Below are 25,107 nucleotides of genomic sequence, written 5' to 3'. Positions count from 1 at the left end.
AAAAGCTGAGGGAATTTGCTTCCCACAAACCACCTCTACAGGGCATCCTACGGGAACTGCTCTAGATGGGAGCACTCCTAAAAAGAGCACAGAACAAAACACCCAACATATGAAGAATGGAGGAGGAGGAATAAGAAGGGAGAGAAGAAAAGAATGTCCAGACAGTGTATATAACAGCTCAATAAGTGAGCTAAGTTAGGCAGTAAGATACTAAAGAAGCTAACCTTGAACCTTTGGTAACCACGAATCTAAAGCCTGCAATGGCAATAAGTACATATCTCTCAATAGTCACCCTAAATGTAAATGGACTTAATGCACCAATCAAAAGACACAGAGTAATAGAATGGATAAAAAAGCAAGACCCATCTCTATGCTGCTTACAAGACACTCATCTCAAACCCAAAGACATGCACAGACTAAAAGTCAAGGGATGGAAAAACATATTTCAGGCAAACAACAGTGAGAAGAAAGCAGGGGTTGCAGTACTAATATCAGACAAAATAGACTTCAAAACAAAGAAAGTAAGAAGAGATAAAGAAGGACACTACATAATGATAAAGGGCTCAGTCCAACAAGAGGATATAAGCATTCTAAATATATATGCACCCAACACAGGAGCACCAGCATATGTGAAACAAATACTAATAGAACTAAAGAGGGAAATAGACTGCAATGCATTCATTTTAGGAGACTTCAACACACTACTCACCCCAAAGGATAGATCCACTGGGCAGAAAATAAGTAAGGACACACAGGCACTGAACAACACACTAGAACAGATGGACCTAATAGACATCTATAGAACTCTACATCCAAAAGCAACAGGATATACATTCTTCTCAAGTGCACATGGAACATTCTCCAGAATAGACTACATACTAGCTCACAAAAAGAGCCTCAGTAAATTCCAAAATATTGAAATTCTACCAACCAATTTTTCAGACCACAAAGGTACAAAACTAGAAATAAATTCTACAAACAAAACAAAAAGGCTCACAAACACATGGAGGCTTAACAACATGCTTCTAAATAATCAATGGATCAATGAACAAATCAAAATAGAGATCAAGGAATATATAGAAACAAATGACAAGAACAACACAAAGCCCCAACTTCTGTGGGACGCAGCGAAAGCAGTCTTAAGAGGAAAGTATATAGCGATCCAGGCACACTTGAAGAAGGAAGAACAATCCCAAATGAATAGTCTAACATCACAATTATTGAAACTGGAAAAAGAAGAACAAATGAGGCCTAAATCAGCAGAAGGAGAGACATAATAAAGATCAGAGAAGAAATAAACAAAATTGAGAAGAATAAAACAATAGCAAAAATCAACGAAACCAAGAGCTGGTTCTTTGAGAAAAAAAACAAAATAGATAAGCCTCTAGCCAAACTTATTAAGAGAAAAAGAGAATCAACACAAATCAACAGAATCAGAAATGAGAATGGAAAAGTCACGACAGATTCCACAGAAATACAAAGAATTATTAAAGACTACTATGAAAACCTATATGCCAACAAGCTGGAAAACCTAGAAGAAATGGACAACTTCCTAGAAAAATACAACCTCCCAAGACTGACCAAGGAAGAAACACAAAAGTTAAACAAACCAATTATGAGCAAAGAAATTGAAACGGTAATCAAAAAACTACCCAAGAACAAAACCCCGGGACTGGATGGATTTACCTCGGAATTTTATCAGACACACAGAGAAGACATAATACCCATTCTCCTTAAAGTTTTCCAAAAAATAGAAGAGGAGGGAATACTCCCAAACTCATTTTATGAAGCCAACATCACCCTAATACCAAAACCAGGCAAAGACCCCACCAAAAAAGAAAATTACAGACCAATATCCCTGATGAATGTAGATGCAAAAATACTTAATAAAATATTAGCAAACAGAATTCAACAGCATATCAAAAGCATCATACACCATGACCAAGTGGGATTCATCCCAGGGATGCAAGGACGGTACAACATTCGAAAATCCATCAACATCATCCACCACATCAACGAAAAGAAGGACAAAAACCACATGATCATCTCCATAGATGCTGAAAAAGCATTTGACAAAATTCAACATCCATTCATGATAAAAACTCTCAGCAAAATGGGAATAGAGGGCAAGTACCTCAACATAATAAAGGCCATATATGATAAACCCACAGCCCACATTATACTGAACAGCGAGAAGCTGAAAGCATTTCCTCTGAGATCGGGAACTAGACAGGGATGCCCACTCTCCTCAGTGTTATTTAACATAGTACTAGAGGTCCTAGCCACGGCAATCAGACAAAACAAAGAAATACAAGGAAACCAGATTGGTAAAGAAGAAGTTAAACTGTCACTATTTGCAGATGATATGATATTGTACATAAAAAACCCTAAAGACTCCACTCCAAAACTACTAGAACTGATATCAGAATACAGCAAAGTTGCAGGATACAAAATTAACACACAGAAATCTGTAGCTTTCCTATACACTAACAATGAACCAATAGAAAGAGAAATCAGGAGAACAATTCCATTCACAATTGCATCAAAAAGATTAAAATACCTAGGAATAAACCTAACCAAAGAAGTGAAAGACCTATACCCTGAAAACTACAAGTCACTCTTAAGAGAAATTAAAGGGGACACTAACAAATGGAAACTCATCCCATGCTCTTGGCTAGGAAGAATTAATATCATCAAAATGGCCATCCTGCCCAAAGCAATATACAGATTTGATGCAATCCCTATCAAATTACCAGCAACATTCTTCAATGAACTGGAACAAATAATTCAAAAATTCATATGGAACACCAAAGACCCCAAATAGCCAAAGCAGTCCTGAGAAAGAAGAATAAAGTAGGGGGGATCTCACTCCCCAACTTCAAGCTCTACTATAAAGCCATAGTAATCAAGACAATTTGGTACTGGCACAAGAACAGAGTCACAGACCAGTGGAACAGATTAGACACTCCAGACATTAACCCAAACATATATGGTCAATTAAAATTTGATAAAGGAGCCATGGACATACAATGGCAAAATGACAGTCTCTTCAACAGATGGTGCTGGCAAAACTGGACAGCTACATGTAGGAGAATGAAACTGAACCACTGTCTAACCCCATACACAAAAGTAAATTCAAAATGGATCAAAGACCTGAATGTAAGTCATGAAACCATAAAACTCTTAGAAAAAAACATAGGCAAAAACCTTTTAGACATAAACATGAGTGACCTCTTCTTGAACATATCTCCCCGGGCAAGGAAAACAACAGCAAAAATGAACAAGTGGGACTATATTAAGCTGAAAAGCTTCTGTACAGCAAAAGACACCATCAATAGAACAAAAAGGAACCCTACAGTATGGGAGAATATATTTGTAAATGACAGATCTGATAAAGGCTTGACGTCCAGAATATAAGCTCACACGCTTCAACAAACAAAAAACAAATAATCCAATTAAAAAATGGGCAGAGGAACTGAACAGACAGTTCTCCAAAAAAGAAATACAGATGACCAACAGACACATGAAAAGATGCTCCACATCGCTAATTATCAGAGAAATGCAAATTAAAACTACAATGAGGTATCACCTCACACCAGTAAGGATGGCTGCCATCCAAAAGACAAGCAACAACAAATGTTGGCGAGGCTGTGGAGAAAGGGGAACCCTCCTACACTGCTGGTGGGAATGTAAATTAGTTCAACCATTGTGGAAAGCAGTATGGAGGTTCATCAAAATGCTCAAAACAGACCTACCATTTGACCCAGGAATTCCACTCCTAGGAATTTACCCTAAGAACGCAGCAATCAAGTTTGAGAAAGACAGCTGCACCCCTATGTTTATCGCAGCACTATTTACAATAGCCAAGAATTGGAAGCAACCTAAATGTCCATCGGTAGATGAATGGATAAAGAAGATGTGGTACATATACACAATGGAATACTACTCAGCCATAAGAAGAGGGAAAATCCTACCATTTGCAGCAACATGGATGGAGCTGGAAGGTATTATGCTCTGTGAAATAAGCCAAGCAGAGAAAGAGAAATACCAAATGATTTCACTCATCTGTGGAATATAAGAACAAAGGAAAAACTGAAGGAACAAAACAGCAGCGGAATTACAGAACTCAAAAATGGACTAACAGGTACCAAAGGGAAAGGGACTGGGGAGGATGGGTTGGTAGGGAGGGATAAGGGGGGGAAGAAGAAAGAGGGTATTAAGATTAACATGCATGGGGGGGAGGGAGAAAGGGGAGGGCTCTACAACACAGAGAAGACAAGTAGTGATTCTACAACATTTTGCTATGCTGATGGACAGTGACTGTAAAGTGGTTTATAGGGGGGACCTGGTATAGGGGAGAGCCTAGTAAACACAATATTCTTCATGTAAGTGTAGATTAAAGATAACAGAAAAGAAAAAAAAAGAAAGAAAGAGAAGGGGGATTACTCCCTAATGGGATAAAACTAAGTGTAAATCAACAATTAATGCATGCTTTAAATATCCTTAATTTTGATCACTTAAAGGGTGTCAGATGATCAGCTATGAAGGTACTCTTTTCTGATAATATTCCTTTCTCTTAAAAAAAAAAAAAACAGTTCCTGTGTGGTGACCTCCAATGAGTTCTACACAATGGTATAAAGGGCATATCAAAGTGTGGGTGAAGGGTCTGTTTGTGTTTATACAGAGGATCAAAGCCTAATTTGGCTACCCAGAAAATGAACTAAGATACAATATGAAGAAGAACTTCCAACATCAGCACTCTCTGGAAGAGTCATACCAGAAGATGATCATCAAAAAACCTCAACAAAGATCCAGTCGATGCTGCAGTTGTAGCTGCATCCATCCCACCGGTTCCTGGACTTGCCATTGGAATGAATAAGGAGATATCTAAGCTGGCCTGTGCTTTCAGTAAAACAACAAATTTGACTGGATCTATACTGTTGGAACTCAACCAAGAATTAGGAGAAGTGCAAGTTGTAGTGCTCCAAAATCTTACAACTACAGATTATCTACTGTTAAAAGAACATATGGCATGTGAACAGTTCCCAGGAATTGGTTGTTTTAATTTGTCTGATTTCTCTCAGACTGTTCATGTACAGTTGGACAATATCCATCGTATCATAGACAAATTTTCACAAATGCCTAGGGTGCCTAACTGGTTTTCTTGGCTTCACTGGAGATGGCTGGTAATTATAGATCTGCTTTGGTTATGTAACTGTATTCATATTATGTTAATGTGTGTGCACAATTTAATTAGTAGTTTAAAACCTATACATGCTTAAGTTACTCTACAAGAAGGTATGTCAAAGAAATAATCCTCCCATGTTTTTTTCCGTCTGTACCTCTATAGCTTTTCTTCTTCGTTCCTAATTACAACCCTTAAATAGAATTCGTGCCTCATATCGAATTTACCGAGTATCATAATTCCTCCAAGTGGTAAAGATACCTCAAGACAAATGCTGGTCATAGAAGCCACAGGGCATAAATCTGCAAAGAAGTAAATAGCTAACCTTCTCAAACAATATGGCTTCTCTCTCACTTAGCAACTTTACATCTCCCTGTATGGCCCCGGAAGATGACTGGTTAGCCAGAGACGGGCAAGATTCCTCAAGGGAGGAACAACCTAAGACAGGCACAGTCGCAGGGGGGCCATCAGGTGAGAAATTGGGGATCAACAGTGGTGAGGCTTAGAACCTCACCCCGCCATTTTGAGAGAAATCTTCTGCATCCGTGAATGTTTTATTGCCCTTGTCTAGCTCAGATTAGCACATAGTCTACAGGCACACACCTGATCATCTACAATTGCTCTCTTACAACACTAAACTATGTTTTCTAACTTTATCTCGCATCTACCTACCACTTCAGCATTTTATTAAAAATGAAAATATTAATAATAAAGGGAGAAATGTGGGATCCACATATAAATCAAGTATAAAAATCAAATGAATATTCATATTTGATCTGATTGTTTATAGTTCATAATGCATGATCAAAATCGAAGGTTTCTGTGATGACTGCCCTTGTACTGTTCACCATGTAAGAACTTATTCACTATGTAAGAATTTGTTCACCATGTAAGAACTTGTTCATTATGCTTCAGAAGATTGGAGACTTGAGAATTAAGCTTGGGGTGGATTAATGATTGTTCATTGAGCATTGACTCTCCTATACAGAATTTTATTGTTGTTAACAACCATTTGATCAATAAATATGAGAGATGCCCTCTCAAAAAAAAAAAAGTGATGTGTGAGAATTCCCAATGTTGCACATACTCTCCAGAATTTGGTAATTCTAGACTTCTTAATTTTACCAGTTTGCTGTGTGAAAAACAGTATCTCATTACAGTCTTTTTTGTATTTCACAGATAACTAATCAAGCAGACATCTTTTCATATGTTTATTAGTCATGGCATTCCTTTCTCACTCTGTTATTTCTTACCTAACTTTCCTTTTCAATTATGTCAACCATCAAAATCTTCTGTCATCTACACTGCCTCATGAAAGATACACTACTTTTGATGATTATAAATGATTTTACATTTACCACATTTATACCTAATATCTCCCCTTTCAGGACTTTTAAGGCATACTGATAAAAATCCAATCAGTTGTGCATTTATAAGCCACCTATTATCTGGGCAGGTTAAGATTAAGATTCTCTGCCCTTGTCATTTCCAAGGATGTATCCTAGCATTACTTCAGACCTTTACTCTTGCCAAGTTCCGGCTCCCCTACTCTAGTTGGTGACATCGGGAAAGCAGGATCGTATCCTATTCATCTTTAACCACTAACCCAAGTGCAGTGCCAGGCATATTGTGTATATTTAATACGTCTTTGTATGTTTTTACCTCTTGTGTATGAAGATTGTCCTGAAAAATACCGTCAACTCTTAGAACAGGCCTCATAACTCAGAGCCTACTTTATTTCTACTACTTTATCTTGGGGGTGAGACAAGAAACATTGTATCTATATCTCTTACCTATTGTTAAGCAGCAATGGACTCCCTCCCACTTAGTATCACAAAACGGGGAATAACATAAGCGAAGGGGTTGTCGCGGAGTGGACTCAACTCGGCGGACCACTTAGGTCTTTCCCTGAACGAGCCCTTAGGGACCAATCATTTTCAGTACTCATACCACATAAAAATAGCAGTACCATCTACAACAAAGGGACAACATTCATGGTCACGAGTTCTTGTGCATGTTTTCTAAGAGCAAATTATATGAATACAAGGACGTCCAAACAGGACCACACGAACAAAAACACCCACGTGCTCGGATCTTCTCCCGCGGTGCCGGTTCTTCAAACCCAACAGAGGAAATTGTCTTAGTATCCTGTTTCATACTTTCGTCAATATCTTTTCGGGGGGCGGGGGGGGGGAGGGGGAACTAGACTAAACAAAATGTTTTAAAAGAATTTATTTTAAAATACGATAGTATTTTTTGTTTATGCGTCTTCTTTTCTTTATGCTTTTCTGAGTTTTTATTCCGAGTCTCCTCACGATCATGCCCATCAGCAACTGTGTGGAAACTGCGAGGAGTCGCGCACGGCGGCCTGGGAGGCGTGGCGATTGTGTCGTCATCGCCGCGGGGCGGGGCGACCGTGTCTAGGGAGAGGTCCGCGTGTTGCCAACGCCGGCTGAAGCGCTGGGAGGCAGAGTGAGTGCAATCCGCCGCTTGCGCTTCCCTGTGCTCCGCCTACGTGGAGTCCCGCGTGGAGATGGCAGACGATCTTGGAGACGAGTGGTGGGCGAACCAGCCCGCAGAAGCACCCAGCAGCCCAGGTACCCACTCTGTCCGCGCTCCTGTGGGGCCTTCTCGCCCGCTAACCCTTCCGTGCGCCTCCGCCCGGGCCCGCCACGGCCGTCTCCGCCTTCGGTCCCGCTGTGGTGCGCGCCATCGCGTTGGAGGTGGTGCCAGAGACTTAGAACACGTGAAACGGACCTAATGTGACATGAACTCAACCGCGCCCGCCAGTCAGGAAAGGACCCTTTTCCACGCTGCTTTTCGTTTTCTTATTTCTTAAGGGCTAAGGCAGATTCCATGAAGATGGGGAGTGTGGGCATAGTGGTTCAAGGTAACTCCTGTATTTGACTCAGACTGCCTGCGTTCAAATCGCAGTCTCTAATACCTTTTCTCCTCCTTTTTCTCATCTGTAAAATAAAGACAGTAATGCTAGCTTCATAGATTATTGTGAAAATTAAATGAAGATATTACAAGTGACGCGCTTTACCACAGAGTGCTTGCCACATAATATGTGCGCTGTAAATACATAGTTTTTCTCGCTCTCATCATTGTCATGTAATTTGGACTATTAGAGACTAAAGGAGGCCTAGCGATAGTCCCTTTGAATTCACCCATTTTTCAGATGATGCGCATGAGTTAAAGATGTCAAGTAATCTGAGGAGTTACCATAGCTGGTTGATATCAGAAGCAAGGCTAAAATTCAGTTAACAGTTCAAACCCGTGCATTGTGCTATGCGTACCTGATGCCAACGCAGTGGACGTTTATCCTTGAGTAGATAGCATTAAATGATCCATCACCACAGGCTTACCTTGAACTTTTCAAGTCCCATAAGGCTTAATATACAGTTAGGTCACCGTTTAAAGTCTGCCTCATTTCTCTACTAGATTCTAAGACTTTAAGATAAAGCCAAAGTTTGATTCATGTCTGTATAGTCCACAGGACCCTGCACATGATTGACACTCGATACATATTTGCTGCAAATACTAATCTTGAAATGTGAGTTGTGAAATACTCATTAAAACAACTAAATTCTGCTACTGCACTTTTTCCAGCAGGGCAGGCTTCAGGTACAAATTGAGCAGTTGTCGTTTTTTGAAAGGTAGCCAATATAATACTTCCTCCTTTAGACTTCCTGACTCATTTGCATCTTTGTTTCTAACAAATGTATCTCTGTGCTTGAAGGCACAAATACCTTTCCTTGGGGGCTGTGGTGTTCTACATTTTCTTTACTAACCTCTCCTCCCCTCCACTAAGGTGTTAAAAGCTATATTTGTAGGCTGATTCAAGGATATAGGCCATTTAATAAATGAATTTCTTCTGAGTGGTGAAAGGGCCTAGGTCTTCCTTCTAGTCCTTCTCTTGCCCCTCACCAGTTATGTGTCTCTCAAGTTAGTCACTCTTTGGAAGGAAGGAGATTAACACATTGAGCATCTATTATGTGCCTGATGTTTTCATAAATATGAATTCATTTAATCTGCGTAACATAGGTAAATGTTACCTTAATTTTTATAGATGAGAAACTGAAAAGTAATGTTTTTAGGAACACACCACAAGGAAGAGATCTAGGAAGAGATTAGTCAAGTGTGGCTTTCACTTTTCCCACTATTACCATGTGGCTTCTCTGAGCCTCAGTATTATGATCTATAAAACGAGGGGTCCTTACGGTCATCTTTCTAAGGGTTTTACCAACAGTTCTAAACGTGGAATTTAGTTAGAACTTTAAAGTGCTACAGCCTCCTTCATCTGAGTTGACATCCTCAGAGTCACCTTACTTCTTAGGTTCCTGCTAGCTGTAAGACTGTTTTGAAAGTTGCTAACATTTAGTTTATCAGGGGCCTCTGCTTTGTTGACTGCTTATAAGTGAGTGTATAAGCTTCCTTGAGCACTACTTGATTGGTTATTTACTGGTGATTTGTCTAATTTGTATAGCATTTCTAATTCTGAAGGACTCACAGCCAAACCAATTCATATTTCCTGATTCTACCTTTATCAATGGGAAAAGATCAGCCTAAAATGTGTGAATTACATTTTGTTTTGAAATTCAAAGGACAAATGCTTTAAGTCAGAGAAAGGGAAAATTAATGATACCTTTATTCCTGTTGTAGGCTATGCTGTTTGCCTATAAAAGTAAACATCACCTGTTAACCAGTTCACACTTAATGGTGGCAAGATGATGAAGCATTTTAGTCATTTATTCAGAATCTGTATCTACAACAAAGGACTAACATTCATGGTCATGAATTCTTGTTCATGTTTTCTAAGAACAAACTATACAAACACACACATACCCAAACACTGATACACATGGTGTACAGCACCTGTCTAATGCATCCAGCAATCTGTTTATTGTCTAAAGAAATGTACTATGTTGTTGCTGCTCTCATGGTCTTTAATGTTGTATATAACTCAGAAACTCTTAATGAAGCTCTTGATCTACAGATGACCCTTTTTGCATACTTCTTAATATTCTTCAAGACCTGTCATTTTTGTACTAGAATCCTGCACTGTACTGGAGCCCAGCATGGGACCTGGCACTTAGCTTGTGTTTGGCAGCTATTACCTGAATGAATGAATGCATGCATGCTAGATTCTACAGAGCTCTTGGTGATCCACACAGGTACACATATAATTTCTCATCCAATACAGACACTTTTATTTGAGAGTGGACAGCTGTGCTTTTAAAATTTTGCAGGGGATATCCTGGTCTACATGGAATGTCTGGTTGCTCTATGACATCTGGTGACATCATTGGTAGTAATTGGAATCATGGCCCAGGCGAAGACAGCTGAGAGTTGCCTCTGCTGAAGAATGTGAAGCCCAGTCTCCCTAAGGCAACAGAGCCTAGGAGTTGTCTAATGGCATCTAATACTTTGTTTCATTTCATTTCACTTGTTTCTTCATTCCCTGCCTACCTTAGAAATTATTTGAAGTGATTTATAGTAAACAATACATGCAGTAGAATCATGGTTGCAAAACATTAATGCTAAAGTGAAGCAGGTATGATGCCTGAGATTTCATGTAGTTTACCAAACTGGGCACTTTCTAAGTACGAAGCCACATGGATTTTGTGACTTACTTAGCAGAGCTGAGTTTCTGCAGTTGAAGTTGGTCCCTTCATCATTCACTTACTGAAAAGAGAACACTGATTTTTTTCCCTTTTTATTCCAGTAATATGCCTATGCATATAATTCAATAATATGTCTATTAAATTACTAGAGTGTCCAGTAGGCAGCTGATATGAGTCTGGAGCTTCCAAGTTGAGTCAGGGCTAGAGATTCAGATTGAGGAATGACTGGCACATAGTTTACTTTTAAAGAGGATGTTTTTAGCAGTCTGCAAAACTCTTAGCCTGTACTCTTTTTGAGGAGGGTTTTTCATATGTCCGTCTCCTATCAAGCATCTAACTAGAAAACTGAAGTGTGAAGATACTTCTATGCACAGTGTAAGGAGACTACAGATAATAATACTAACTTGAATTTTTTGAGGGTTACTGTGTGCCATGTCCAGTTTTGATTGTTTTATGTGTACTCGCTCATTTAATATTCCCAAGTGCACCATGACTAGTTATTGTTATCCCCATTTTTATAGATGAGGAAATGGAGGCATAAGTGGTTAAGTGATTCGGCCAGTGTTATTCAGTAGATAAGTAAGGGAGACTGTGATTCATAGGCAGGCAATCTGAAATCAGTCTTGTGCACTTAAATTTCTCATAGATAATTATCCTCATTATCAATGGTAAGGATTTTATGTCTAAAGTAACAATTCTTTATCAATTTAAAGAGGCTCATAGTTTATAAATCATTTTGTTTATATATATCATTGTTATTAGAGTATGTCTATTAAACCTTAATATCCCAAAGCTTACTCTTCTAAAGAACATTGATAACTTGGAGATACAAATAAGTAGGTTATACCATTGGGCTTTGAAAACAGTCTTTGCCAGGAATTCAAACTTGATCGTGGAGCTCAAAGCTCACACACCTGGCTATTTTCTTGACGTCTTTACTTATTTAATAGGAATGTCAATTGCAATTGAGACCCAAATACTAAATTATCACCCAAACCTGCCTTCCCTCACCAGCTACCCAATTTCACAATAAAGGCCTGATATATTCACTTATTTCCTTCACCCCTCACTCCTGATCCATCAAGTCTTGTCTCTACCTCCAAAACTTACCTGAACCTTTTTTCTCATTTTTCTTCTTTGTTATCTCCATCCTTATTTGCCTTAACCACTGCAGTGAACTCTTAATAAGGCTTCCAGTTTATATCTTGTCCCTCTTTGGGCTATTATTCACTCAACAGCCAGAGTGATTAGATCACATGCCTGTTTAGACCATAAATGGCTTCCCCAGGATGCCAGGAAAAAAATCCTAGATTATTTGCCATAGCTGGTATCTCTCAGATCTTCTACTACTTACTCTGCTCTAGTTTATGCTGTCCCAGCCACGCCAGCCTTCATTCTGTACCTCAACAGGCCAACCTCATCTGGTCTTAGCCCTTTGCAGTAACTGTTCCTTTTCCTTTCTGGGCTATCCTTCTGAATTTTTCAGATGGGGGTTGTTCTTCTCTTAACATTAAGACCTCCATTCAGACATCACCAAAAAGGGAGTTCCTGGTCAGCCAGTCTAGAGCGGCTATCTGGTTGTCCTATTATATTTTCACATTATGCAGTAGAACACTTAGCATCAATGTTATTCTCCTTGTTAAGATTATTAGTCTCACCACACTGGAATGTAAAGCTCCATGTGAGCAGGGATTTGTTTATCTCATTCTTTGTTGTATCCTTAGGTCCTAGAGTAGTAGTATCTGGGTACTTAGAAGGCGCTCGTTTAGACTTTGTTCCTTAAGTAGTTAACTGTTAATATTTCATAGCCACATTTCTGAGACTTTGACATAAGAGTTCCACATCTAAAACAACTTGGTCCTCTGGAAAAATTCTCAAAATCCTGCCCAGGCTTTTGAAAGATTTGGAGATGCTGCCTTTCTCTTTCTAAAAATATGTTAGAAGTCCTAATTGTACTACTGTGTCCCCTGACGTATTCTAACAGTATTCAGATTTAGTTTTATAAATTATGTCTTGAAAGGGGACAACAGACTTTTGCTTTTGTAAATGAGCCAGTAATTCCTACTGGTGACAGTTTTTGTCACCTAGAATCAATGTGATTGCTTATTTTGTTTGAGACTGCTGAAATGAGCATTGTAAATTTTTTTTGTTGTAATATTTTATACTACCTCCTTCACATCACACTGCTTTATTCAGAATTCCTTCTGGAAATGATGAAATAGGGTAACCCCTTGGATCTTTTAAACCTGAATAATTGGTTTTTGGCTCTTTATTCTTTTTCTCAAACTGGAGTTAGGTCTTTACAGTTTTAATTTTACCTATAGGCAGCCATGTATGGTAAATGTTGTAAAGCATTACGTCTACATAGAAAATTCAGGCTTGAAATATTTACAGTAGATGTTCATGATGCACAAAGAAGGTCAACTTCAGGGCATATCTTTTTCAAAATCATTTATTGAGTTCTCATACTTGGCCCTATTTTAGACACTGTAATGAAGTTGGAGGGAAAAAACATATTTTGCTTATATTGTGGAATTTATACATCGATGTAGTTCAGTCAAAATGCAAGCAATGTTTTAAGAGAAATGTTCAAGGACCAAAAACAGGGGGCAGGATAAATTTTTAAAGGCTAGGGGAAGGAAACCGAAGAGAGAGAACACTGTTATTAGTCATTATTCAGTACTTGAGGACTGTGTAACAAGTGGGCCCAAACATAACCTTTATGGGCTAGTTTTACTGTATACAATTGCCATGATTCTTACAAGTGATTAAACAAGTGGTTCTTGGAAATAACTATGAATGTTTAAGGTTACAAATTTACACATCTTTCTTTTAATAACTTGCACAGTAATTTTGCTAAATGTTATTAATCTCTTGAAAGATACCAGGAATTTGGAAGGCCCAGAAATACTTCCATTTCCCCCCTCATATCCAACAGTGACCCATTACATTATTTTGTGGCAGAAATCCTTTGACCCGTTCTTATCTGATGTCCTTAGTTGAATACTAGTGTATTCATGAAATTATTTATTTTACTAAATATATCACAAACAGCTTGCATGTAGTTTACCTATTTTCATCAGCGGTCTACAATTCTTAATTGAATTCTTAAATTGCTAGTATTGCTTTTCAGAATTAGTTGATTAAGTTCTTCTTAAGCTCTCGTTCCTGGTTCCTTGTTAGTGTAGTTCACACTAGGCCAGAGGTCAGCATACTTTTTTGTAAAAGGCCAGATAGTAAATATTTTAGGTTTTGCTGTCTAGTTGCAATCACTACTCAACACAGCCACTATAGCATAAAAGCAGTCAAAAACAATCTGTGAGCAAGTGAGTGTGGCTCTGTTCCAATAAAACCTTATCTATGGGCAGTGAAATTTGAACTTCATGTAATTTTCACATCTCATAAAGTATACTTCTTTTGATTTTTTTTATGCTACTTAAAAATGTAAAAACAGTCTGAGCTTGCAAGCCTTACAAAAACAGATGGTGGGCTGAATGTGGGCTTCAGACTGCAATTTGCAGACCCCTGTCCCAAACTCAGTGTCAGACCACGAGTTGTATGTTACATGTCCCTAACAGCAGGAATTTGAAATATACCCCAGAGAAAGTTGTGCAATTTTACATCAGTTACTCCATTACTCAGTCCATAATTATCAGTTGTATATTAGATCACTCACATTCCTATTAAAATCAAATACTTTATCCCCAAAAATGACAAAAATCATTGAAGCTAAGTAAATGAAGGGTTGAGGAAAGACTCCAGCATAGAAGTATCAGGTTATTAAAATATTTTTTTAAAGTGGATTTGTTTTCATTCACTTGGATTTTTACCTGCTGCTTTTTAAAAAAATCAATGAAGTCACTCTGGATTTAATTAGGATAGTTTCTTTTATTTTCATGGTGCTTCAGAGGGGCCACATTTCTGCAGAAACAGGATTATGCTCAAGAGGCAGGATTCTTTATGTTTCGGTTGTGTTGTAGGTCAAACACTGTTGAACTCCAAATAGTATTCCCTGTTCTAAGCTTTTTATGCATTTTTTTATTGTAGTATGTATTGCTTTAAAGGAAGCATAGATTTTGGTTGTTAATCCTTTTGTTAAAATAGACTTTGTTATTTTAAAGGCTTTTGTCTATATTCCTACTGTTTTTTTTTTAATACTTTGTACAGTATCTTGTCCCCATTTTCTTGTTTGCTCTTGAACTATGCCATCTTGGCATGAGAATGTACTTTAGAGAGTCTCCTGACTTAGGTGAAACCAATTTTGGAATCTCCAACATACAAATTTTGTGTTTCTCTTTAAGGTAAAATGTTCCCAGGTATTTTGTTTTTGTGGGAGTATTGTTGGTGCTTATATTCCTGTTTTATGCTTCTTTTCAGTCTGTTTGTTTTTCACTGTAGGAGCTCCAGTGTTTTCTTTTCTGTTAGCATAATTAACCATGGTGAATGTCACCTGGCATAACTACTTTTCCTGACCCTGTCCATTGCTATCTCTTAGCACATTATTCCACTTAATGTCTTGACTGAATGGTCCTTAGTTAGCTCATTCACTCATCCTCTGTTCTCTTAACATTACCTGCCTATGTCAGGCACAGCCCTAAGCACGCTACACATTTTCTCACTGCACCAGCCGCCTGCTTCTGCCCTGTACTTCACTCTGAACTGTCTCTTGTATTATGTTTGTGTCAGAGTTTCATCACTTTCTTTTGTAGTCCACTTCCTTCCACTGTTCTTTTACAGCTCTCCTTTAACTTAGACTTTTCCACTTCAGACCTTTAATTTACCCAACCTCCCCACCTTCTCCTCCTCCACATGCCTGCTGGGACTGCTGCACATTGTCCCTCTCTTTGGCTTGCACAGCCCAATGTTGATCGAGCTTCCAGCTCCTTCTCCTCCTTCTTGAAATTGGAGTGGGCCCAGGAATATTTGTATAGTGACATCAGTGTGCTGAAACAGACGTGGCTAGATGAGGGTGAAGACTGGTCCTTCCTTTGCTCTTGCTCTGCTGACTCCATCCCAGGGTAGCTGGCTAAAGCACTGTCCTTAGCCATGAGGATGTCTTCAAAGATCAGGCCTCCAGTTCTTGGTACAGGATCACAAAGAATGTTGGGTCATGCTCGTCATGGATTTTTTTTTCCTGACTGAAGCTTTGTCTAATATACCTGTCTCCCATGTCAAAAATGCCGTATTTGTCTTAAAACATCATTGTATTTCTCTGTCCACACTAAATTACAGACATACCTTTCTCTTAATTCAGTCAGAGAGCTTTTAGTGCGATGAAAAGAATTATTTTAGGTTACTTCCAGGGATCCAAGTCCTGCCTTAGAGGTGACTGGTTGAATTCAACACTCTGTAGTTGGACATACTTCTGGTTTATCAGAACTGAAAGAGACCTCAAGAATTATTCAGTGTTCCTGTTTTACATATGAGAAACTTGAGGCCTAGACTGATGAAAATTAAGTTCAGTGTCAAACAAGTGAAAAGCTAGGATTGGAATTTGAGTCTCCTGATCCCAAGTTTTTGTTGAATCAACTGATTTTTTTTATATGGTTGATTCAGGGAAGAGATGTGATTAATTGTCCTGTCATTTTAATGGAAATAATCTGACTTTATTGAAGCGGATTAGGCATTCTCACTAACACATCTTCTTAGCAAACTATGATTCAGTAAAGTATTCAGTAAAGTTCTGTGGAATGAACGGTTACTTCTGAGTTCATCAGAAAACTTGCACTGTTTTAATGAATTCAGTTCTATCCCAGGCTAATGATAGTCCAGTTGTGAGTTGGATTACAGTAGGATGAGAAATTGGGAGGATTTGAGGTGTGTATTTGGGCCTGTGATTGTGTATATAAGTATATGCACGTAAACAGGTAAAATAATTGTAGATGCACTGCTCTTTCATGTCTGGCAACTTATGAAGGAACCATCTGTAATTCTGCTGCTTCACCATTTTCTGGAGAGAGAGCTCTTCTTAGGCCTTCTGCACTGATAATATCAGCTTTCCAGATATTTCTGTATGCAGGCACTGTACTGGTATGACTTACCTTTTCCCTCCAATGTGGAGGAAAGTGTTAGAGGTGATAGTCCTTATGATGTGTAGCTTCCCACAGCCAGGGTGGTAAATAGGCTTATCCATAGGCCCTGGGGGAGCTTTAGGGGAAAGCTTAGTGGTGGCTGTAGATTTTGATTTAGGGATCCGTGTTGGGATTCTCTGCTTGCATACATCCTTGATCTTGAATTAAACAGAAGAACAGAAAGTAATTAATGGTACAGTTGGTGGAGAAGCAGACATTACTCAGGACATAGAGTGAACTTGGAGGAGTTGGCTTCTTTGAAAGTACTAGGTTGTGGAGACTCATCAGATTTAAGGTTATCAGGTTGAAGATAAAAATTTCAAAAAGCAATTCTTCCAACATGTCTTGACCATGTGTTGTGTGCAAGGCCCTAAACAGCAGATAGTACTAGATACAGAGATAAATAGCTTATGTTTCTTGCTTTTTGGCAATTGTTAGTATAATGGGAGATAAACAAGAGTAGTGTCCCAACTTAATCTCAGAGGGTCATGAGATTACCAGAGAAAGGTTAATTTCAACTGAGGGATCTAATAGGGATTGATAAAGAAAGTAGCATTTGGCTTGGGCCTCCAAAACTTTGAGGGTTTTTAATAGCAGGAATGGAAGGGCATTCTAGAATAAAGGAATACTTTAGCAGTGTCCATGAGGTAGGACATTGGACACAGTTGAGAAAAGCAGTGACTTCAAATTAAGTTGTATTGTAGAGGAGAAATGGGAATGTAGGCTGGGGCTAGATAGGAAAAATTGTTTCTGATTCTATAGACTGTGTGTGGGGGTGGGGGACAGGGAATAGGGAGCACATAGGTTGAAGGGAGACACATTGTGGAGGCAGGATTGTATTAATATGCATTGTTAACATATGGGTGGTGAAGGAAGACTTACAGTGTTCTGAACTGGGAGAGTAGGTTGTGGAGTGTAAAAAGATTGAAGGCTTGATTAAGTTCTTATTTACCTAGAACTATTACTTTTGTTTTCATTTATTAAGGAAAGATACTCTTGAATGAGAACACTTGTTGGCAATGAGATGGGAGAGAGGTCTCAGCAAACTGTAGTTCTCCCATTATAATCTATAGCTGCTGCTGCTGCTGCTGATCATGATTTTCCCCCCTCTGTGGTTGCATTATCCTTTTCTTGCTGTGAGCTAAAAAATATGTCTTTAAAAAATGCATTGTAGTTTTCATCACAGATTTCTAGTACTGTGTTCATGGGAACCCTTCTTGTGTTGTTTTTCATTCTATAGAAATTTGTTTCCACTTACTGTATTGATAGAGTGAAGTCCCTTTATCCCTTTATGTAAACATTCACTTATTTAAAATGCTCCCTGACTTTTATAGCAACCATATTTAGATTTTCAAATGAACACTACAGACTTGGCTAAAAATATGAGTCCTTCAGTTAAGGATAAGCTATATGGGGAGTATGCTTTCTTTTGTACATGTAGTCAGTCTTCTTTATGTGTAGGTGTTAGAAGAGGTTTTGGACTGTAGTGTTCTTACTGATTGTGAGTACTTTTGTACTTATACTAACCATGGCAAATGGGATGTTGGTACTCCGATATCAGTCTCCTCCTTATTTAAACCTTATCCTACTTTTCAGTCTGTCCTCATAGTCTCATTGTCAGTGGTGAAATGCTCACTCAACGTTTTTAGCTCTCAAATAGATAGAGCTTTTTAAAAAATTAAAATTAAATTCAGTTCCCAGTAAGGGTTTCATGAGATAGGCAGCCTCAGTAATGATTAGGAGAGTAGTTCGGTAGCATGTATCAAGATCCCTAAAATTCACACCCTGTGACTCATTCATTTTGTTGCTAGGAGTCTTTTCTTGGAAATAATCAGAGATGCAGGCAAGGTATCTTACAGTTTAAGATCAGGATGGAGTAAATGAATTACTGTAATCACATAAAAATATTATGCTGTCTTTAAATAATGATACTTTTGAACATAGAGGAAAATGTTTGTTCCGAAATGTTAAAAGCAGGATGTAAAACTATACACATGCTTGCACAATGTAAGTTTGAAGAGAAAATACTAGGAGAAAATATACCAGTGCTATCAGTAGTTCACTGTGGTTAGTAGAGTTATAGGTACTTTTTATTTTTCTTATATTTTCTACATTTTTAATAATAAATATACAGTTAGAAAAAGCAACACCAACTTATATTGAGGGATAAAAAAGAAAGGAGACACTTCAGGGATCAGGATGTTTCTGTGAGCATCACCCTTACCGTCCAAACCATGAGCAGTAGCAGCTGCAGTTGAAATCAGTGACAGACTAAAGCAATTTGGCTGATCTTGTGAACATGGCATTAACAAGAGCCTTTCCGAGATAGGTTTCTGTGATGGCCTTTAACTTTGTCGAGATGTGATTCTCCTATTTAGTATACAAAAATCTGTGTTGGGATCTATTTAAATAGATTCCTGGACCTTATACCTAAATTTTGTAACTCATTTTATATAGATGTGTGCAGGAATCCACATTGTTTAATAAACTCTGAGGGTGATTCATCCAACGCAGTTTATCAGCCTACCACACTTTGAGAAACACTGCCATAGTTGAACCTCCTTTAGATGTAAGCTTTAAGTTTTCTTTCATCTGGAACTCTGGCTTGCCTGGGTGTGGGAGGTTCAATGCTGTGAAAAGCCAGGGCTGCATGCCCCAGTGATTCCCTAGATGCTCATCAGAACCACCTATGGGTCTTCTAAAAACACTGCAGTTGCCCAGATCCCATCTCAGAATCTACTGACTTGGGTTGTCTTGGAGTGGCGTATGGGCACATGAATTTTTAATGAGTACCACAGGTTATTTAGAACCAAAATCTGTCCAATAAACCTGCTGAGGACAGAGCACAGTATTGGTGGGGCTTGTTCCCATGAAGCTGTGTGGTTATGTGCTGGTGAAGACTGTGCGGCTTGGAATGGAGCTCAGTGGGAGGGCTAGCTGCCCTAACGGGTTCCCATTGTTCCCACACCCCTGATGCTGCAAGTTAATTTTGTTTTCTTGGTAACTCTGGTTTCACTAAAAAGTTTTTGCCTCTAGATGGCAGCAAAGGCTGATTTTTTTTTTTTTTTAGGAAAACCCTGTCATTCTCAAATCTTTTAAAAATAGTGCTGTGGGTTTGCCTGTTTTTTTTTTTTCTGTATGAATTTTATATTTAGACATGTTTCAGTAAATGCGGTGTGGAGTTTTAAAATGTGTCATCTCTTGGAGCAGTTTTATAGAACATTATGTCAAATAGCTGCAAGAAGGTTTTATCCAAATTTGGAGTGTATATTGCAAGGGTAATCCATACACATGGCTCTTTTAAGACCACACAATGAATGTTCTACTCAGAGTTGGAGGTTCCTGGATTTCATCAGAAAGCAGATGTCTTTTGGGAGATTAAGCAAGTTGGAAAGCTCATTCATAGAAGAAAATAATTTTTTTTTTAATGTTTAACTCATTTTTTAAAAATGTTTAACTTAGTTCAACATGGAGATTGGGATTTGAAATGGATTACAGTCTGAAGGATGCCAAGTTCAGTGAGGCACAGGCACTGGTTTTATCTGAGGAGCAATACAAAGAAAAGGACTATATTTGTGGAATGCATTCATTAAATTCTTAAAATGCTGGCTTATTTGGTAGATGGGTTCTTAAAAGAAATTGGGCGATGTGCAAGATTCCTGTTACAGTAAGTCATTAGATGACAGTGGCCTTAGTGACCAGAAGTACAGAAAGGTGAAAATGGTTTCAGTTTTATTCGAAGTCTTAATTCTGTAGGCCAATTTCTACTTGATCCTTGTGCTCTTTTACATTATCATGGAGGGCAAACATCTGAAAACATACTAGAATAAAATCAGCCTATACGGGGAAGTTATCAGATCATAGTAAGACAGCTGGAGTCAGGATGTTTCTTTTTCTCTGAATAAAATTAACTTTGTAAGTGCTTTGAACTTTAGAGATGTATTGGCAACATATTGTGTAAGAAAGCAGTGTTCCCTCAGGAGTGTTCTTGACTCCAGGGACTGCAGGCCCCCTCATTACACCTTTAGTTGTAGTTTTAAAGGCTCAAGAAGACTCCCAAAGACTTTGATCATTTTGATTTGTGGTAGTGTAAGGAGGGGGCGGGTTCTGGACTGCCTGACTCTCTCAGGGATCCAACTGTGGAAGACTTGGTCAGGGCCATGTGTTATTGGAGTGACAGTGTTTTGTATTTTCATTTTTGTTCAAGGGGAAAGTGCATAAGTAATGATGATGAACATGGTGGTAAAAAGGAGGAAATGCTAAGCTGGAGAAAAAATATCTCTGAAATGTTGCCTTTTGACTTTCGTATTGTTTGGTAAACCAGTGCTCATTTCTTAAAAAAAAAAAAGGGAACAAAAGAAGAAAAAAAATAACATAATTAATCTGGCAGGTAGCCCAGAGTTTCATATGCTACTTTAGCTTTTTTTCTCATGACTTTTTTCAGAACTTCCTCATTATACAATAAAACTTTGTTACTAAAGATTTTATAGTCTTATATAGCAAAAGGGCCTTCAAAAGGTAACTGTAGTTTCATTAGCTTGTTTCCATTAACGTCCTATGAGAAAATATTTGGTTTTGAGTTACAGTGCTATGGTTATTAAAGAGCTGTCCAGTGTAGAGGTGAAGTTTAGAGACAATAGATGCATTTATATTATAATGTGGCATGCTTTGTGGTTATACCTAGTCATCTCCCAGTCTCTCTGCAATTACACTGTGAGTAGTGAAGGCAATCCAAGAGTAAGCACTGAAAAGAGTTTTCAAAAATCCTTCCTACCCAGTTGCTTCCATTTTGTGCCCAGACACACAGCATCCCATGTAGAAATAATATGTCAAAATAAAATATACTAACCTTGAACTTTGTCTTCCTTGGTAATCCCTCATCTTTTTTTTTTCTTTTTTGATACCTTTTTCCCCTTCTTTCTCAGTTCTTCATTTGTACCCATTTCATTTTTAAAAATTGTTCATAGACTTACATTTTACAACACCCTAGTGGCTAGAGCTCAGGCTGTGGAGCCAAACAGATGGATGTCTCTATTCTGGTCCTGGCACCAACTAGCTGTGTGCCCTCAAACAGGCCAGTTAGCCTCTGCACACCTCAGTTTCCTTGTCTGTAACTCTTCTCTGGGGCTTAGAATACTTATTGGCACTTGTTCTTTTGGGGAGTAGAGATACTGTATAGGAAAGTCCCTGGCACATGCAAAGTGCCAGGTGTTGTTACTAATGTCAACGTTATCATCTTTGTCTTTTTTCTTATATGTTCTTAAGATGCCTGTTTCTTGATCATAATTATAACTCATATTCTTTGGTTATTATATTGTTAACTGTTTCATCCATCCCTTGTTATCCCCTGCAGTTAACTATTGAAGACATGTTACTAAGCACAGGAGTCCAGGCAGCCGACCAGGCGGTGCTGATTACTGGGCTGTGTTTCTAACCACCTCTGGCATGGGAAAGGATCTCTTCATACATCCTTTTTCCACCTTATCCTGTTTGGTCTGGTTGTTGAGTCTTTCATTTTTAGAGTTCACCTGATAACAAGTTATTTTCTTCTCTTTCTTGTCATTTCCTAATCTTTTAATTGTTCAAAAAATGAAGCAGTTATACTATCTATAAAGTCCTTTGATCCTGAGATTCTGTGATTCTATGAAAAGAACAACTGCAAGCTAACTTTGGCCACCAGGTATGTTGTTAGCCTTGTGAGCCTTTGTTGAGCACCTACTACCAGCAGTATTTAAGTCCTGAGTAACAGAGTATGGTGGTTCTTAAACTTTATAAGCCCAAGAATGACCAAGACAGATTGTCGATATGCGGATTCCCTGCATCAGATTTCACAGATCTGGGCATATGGAAATCTGTGCAGTCCTAAGTGATTTTGATAAACATGATCTGTGACTGCATTTGAGAAATATTGAAGAAAGAGTTAAAAAAATAAGTGATAGCTGATTCTTGCTTTCAAGAGATTGTAGTCTAAAAGGGTAATAAATAATTATGACAAGAGACAAAATGAAGTGCTATAATAGAGGTACAAACAGAAATGTTTTGAAAACTCAGGAGGAAGATTGTGAAAAATAAGGAAGGTTTTCTAGGTGAATTGGTATTTGAGGTAGGAGTAAGATTTCAATACAATGCACAAAGAGAAGGGCAGCCCTGTTTCAGCCCTAGGAACAGCATGAGCAAAGGTACAGGGTAAGGAGGCCTGATGGTACGTGGGAGGATCGTCACTGCCATATTCTGGTGAGGGTGGAGGATGCGGTCCAGAGTTTCAAAGGGAGACAAAGCAAGAGATGGAGATATGGACTTTGGGTGCTCAGTAATATAAGTGCTAAGTAAGTGCTGTTTGGGAATGGGGGCTGGAGAATTGCCAGGATCAGGACAGTGTTATAGAAATATCACTAGCAGCGTGAGTGAAGGTTGGATTACAGAGGTGAGAATTTAAATGTAGTAGATGATCTATCTTAACAGAACCATCTGTCTGAGGTCTAGACTTGGAGAGTAGTAGCGCAAGTAAAAGGGGGAGGGCAGAGAAGGAAATACCAGGGTAGAGTGGCTAACTGCATCTGGGGAATGAACAGAAAAGTGAAGAATGGCTCCCAGATGTTGAACCTGAGCAACAGGGAAGGTGGTGGACCATCATCAGACATGAAACAAAAAGTAACCCAAGAGTGACAGTGAACCAGGGTGTGGGCACATGCAAAGTTTGAAGTATAGTTGGACCTTCTTCCATTTGGAGCTGTTCAGTAGGTATTGGAAATTTGGAGATTTTACTTTGAGAATCATCATAGAGAAATTGTTAATATCATTCAAGTGACTTAAACTGTCGTCACCTGACACTCTTTTCCCATCCCACCTTAGGTACTTCTACATCCTTTTCCTAGAGCCTGAGAGGTGAGTTTTGTTTGGATGTAACCACATCCCTTCTACAAGGCCAATGGTCCTACTAGAGAGCAGCCCCCTAAGGAGGCATTTCTTCCCAGTACTCAAACAATGCACAGTGATTCAACCATTATGCAGGCACTCATTCGCTAGCTGGGGGAAAGGAAATCCTGTCCAGGCTGGCCCCTCAGCTATTGTGTCTGGGCTGAGCAGACAGATTATGTGAACTTGCATTCTGTATGGGGATCTGCCACTCTTTGGTGTGGGAGCATTCAGTAATTACAGGATGGCCCCCCCAAAGTACATTTCCTTCCTCATTGGCAGTCTGAGAAAACCTGGAATAGGGCCATAGTTGATAGGTTGGTCTAAAAAAAAATAGTAATAAGTATCTATTGTTCTCCTTAAGTCCTCTCATTACTCTTCTTAGAAGATAAAATCAGTGGCTCCAGCAGCATTTATATTTTCCAGAAAATTATATAATAAATATTTATTTTTCTTATAATCAGAAAAAAGTTTTATATATAAAAAAATTATACTGCTTATATCTGTCACTGTGAGAGATGTCATCCTTCTCAGTATTGTCCCTACCCATTGACCCTAACTGTTACTCTGAAGAGACTGTCAGGTGTTTAAATGTTTCTCATGTTACATGGACTCTGGGAATCTGTGCAGCTTTTTGTTCTATTTCTGTAAAACTGTACTTTTCTGAAGCTCAAAACTGCTGTGGATTCAGGCAAGAACACCATTGAAAGACAAAACTGAAAAGGAATAGCTCTAATTTTTTTTTTAAGAGAAGAAAAAAAACAGCCACTTAGTAGTAGTGAAGGATAGTAAATCCTTCTTGTGGAGTTACTTTGTGTTGTTTGAAGAGTAGCTACATTGAAGCAAATTTTTATATGAAATTAATTGTTATGAGAGATGCATGGAGACCAACTTGAAGACTTTCCTCTAAAATGGCAGTTTTCTTTGTGATGCTTCCTTGCTTTAAAGTTATTTAATCCTGAATCAGAAGCAGAATTTAGGGACTGATAAGGTTGAACCCTGACACTTCTCCACCTCAACTGGGAAAATACACAATGCTTTTTTTTTTTTAAGTGATTTTGGGATCACCAGCCTGTAAGTTACGATGTTGCTTGAGAAATGGAAACCGTGAATTAAGATATACCATCTAGGAAGATTTTCTGTGCATCTGCAAAGGCAGAAATCTGACCACCTCAGGGCTAAGTTGGTTGTGCTTATCTTTACAGTGGCTAGGCCTTGATCCCTTGATTGCCTTTTCTAGAGGTCCTCACTTTCAAGACTGTCACCTACTTAAAAGCGTTGTTTTGCATGGTTGTGATGCTCTTTCTAT

General features: G+C 38.6%; 2 protein-coding genes across 6 annotated transcripts in view; one reads left to right on the top strand and one right to left on the bottom strand.

Annotated features, from left to right (window-relative positions):
• The first annotated feature begins 7,577 nt into the window (after nt 1-7,577).
• CMSS1 (cms1 ribosomal small subunit homolog) overlaps nt 7,578-25,107 on the top strand; it is a 382,078-nt gene continuing 364,548 nt past the window's right edge. Inside the window, exons 1-2 of one of the 5 annotated variants that reach the window (XM_073231770.1) lie at nt 7,648-7,782; nt 23,736-23,768. Coding sequence is in view for 2 of the 5 variants with exons in the window: in XM_036998638.2 (XP_036854533.1) it covers nt 7,719-7,782 (64 nt within the window). In the remaining 3 variants the exon portion in view is untranslated. The other 4 variants (XM_036998638.2, XM_036998641.2, XM_073231769.1 and 1 more) reach the window with 4 other exon arrangements.
• Nucleotides 16,835-25,107, bottom strand: part of FILIP1L (filamin A interacting protein 1 like) — a 304,769-nt gene continuing 296,496 nt past the window's right edge. Inside the window, exon 7 of the mRNA XM_036998633.2 lies at nt 16,835-17,041. Coding sequence (XP_036854528.2) covers nt 16,850-17,041 — 192 coding nt within the window. The 3' untranslated portion in view covers nt 16,835-16,849. The remainder of the gene's footprint in view (nt 17,042-25,107) is intronic.

This window comes from Manis javanica, chromosome 3 (genome assembly GCF_040802235.1).
Source record: "Manis javanica isolate MJ-LG chromosome 3, MJ_LKY, whole genome shotgun sequence".
NCBI lineage: Eukaryota > Metazoa > Chordata > Mammalia > Pholidota > Manidae > Manis > Manis javanica.
Note: the sequence above shows the minus strand (reverse complement) of the source record. Positions and strands in the feature narration are given on the sequence as shown.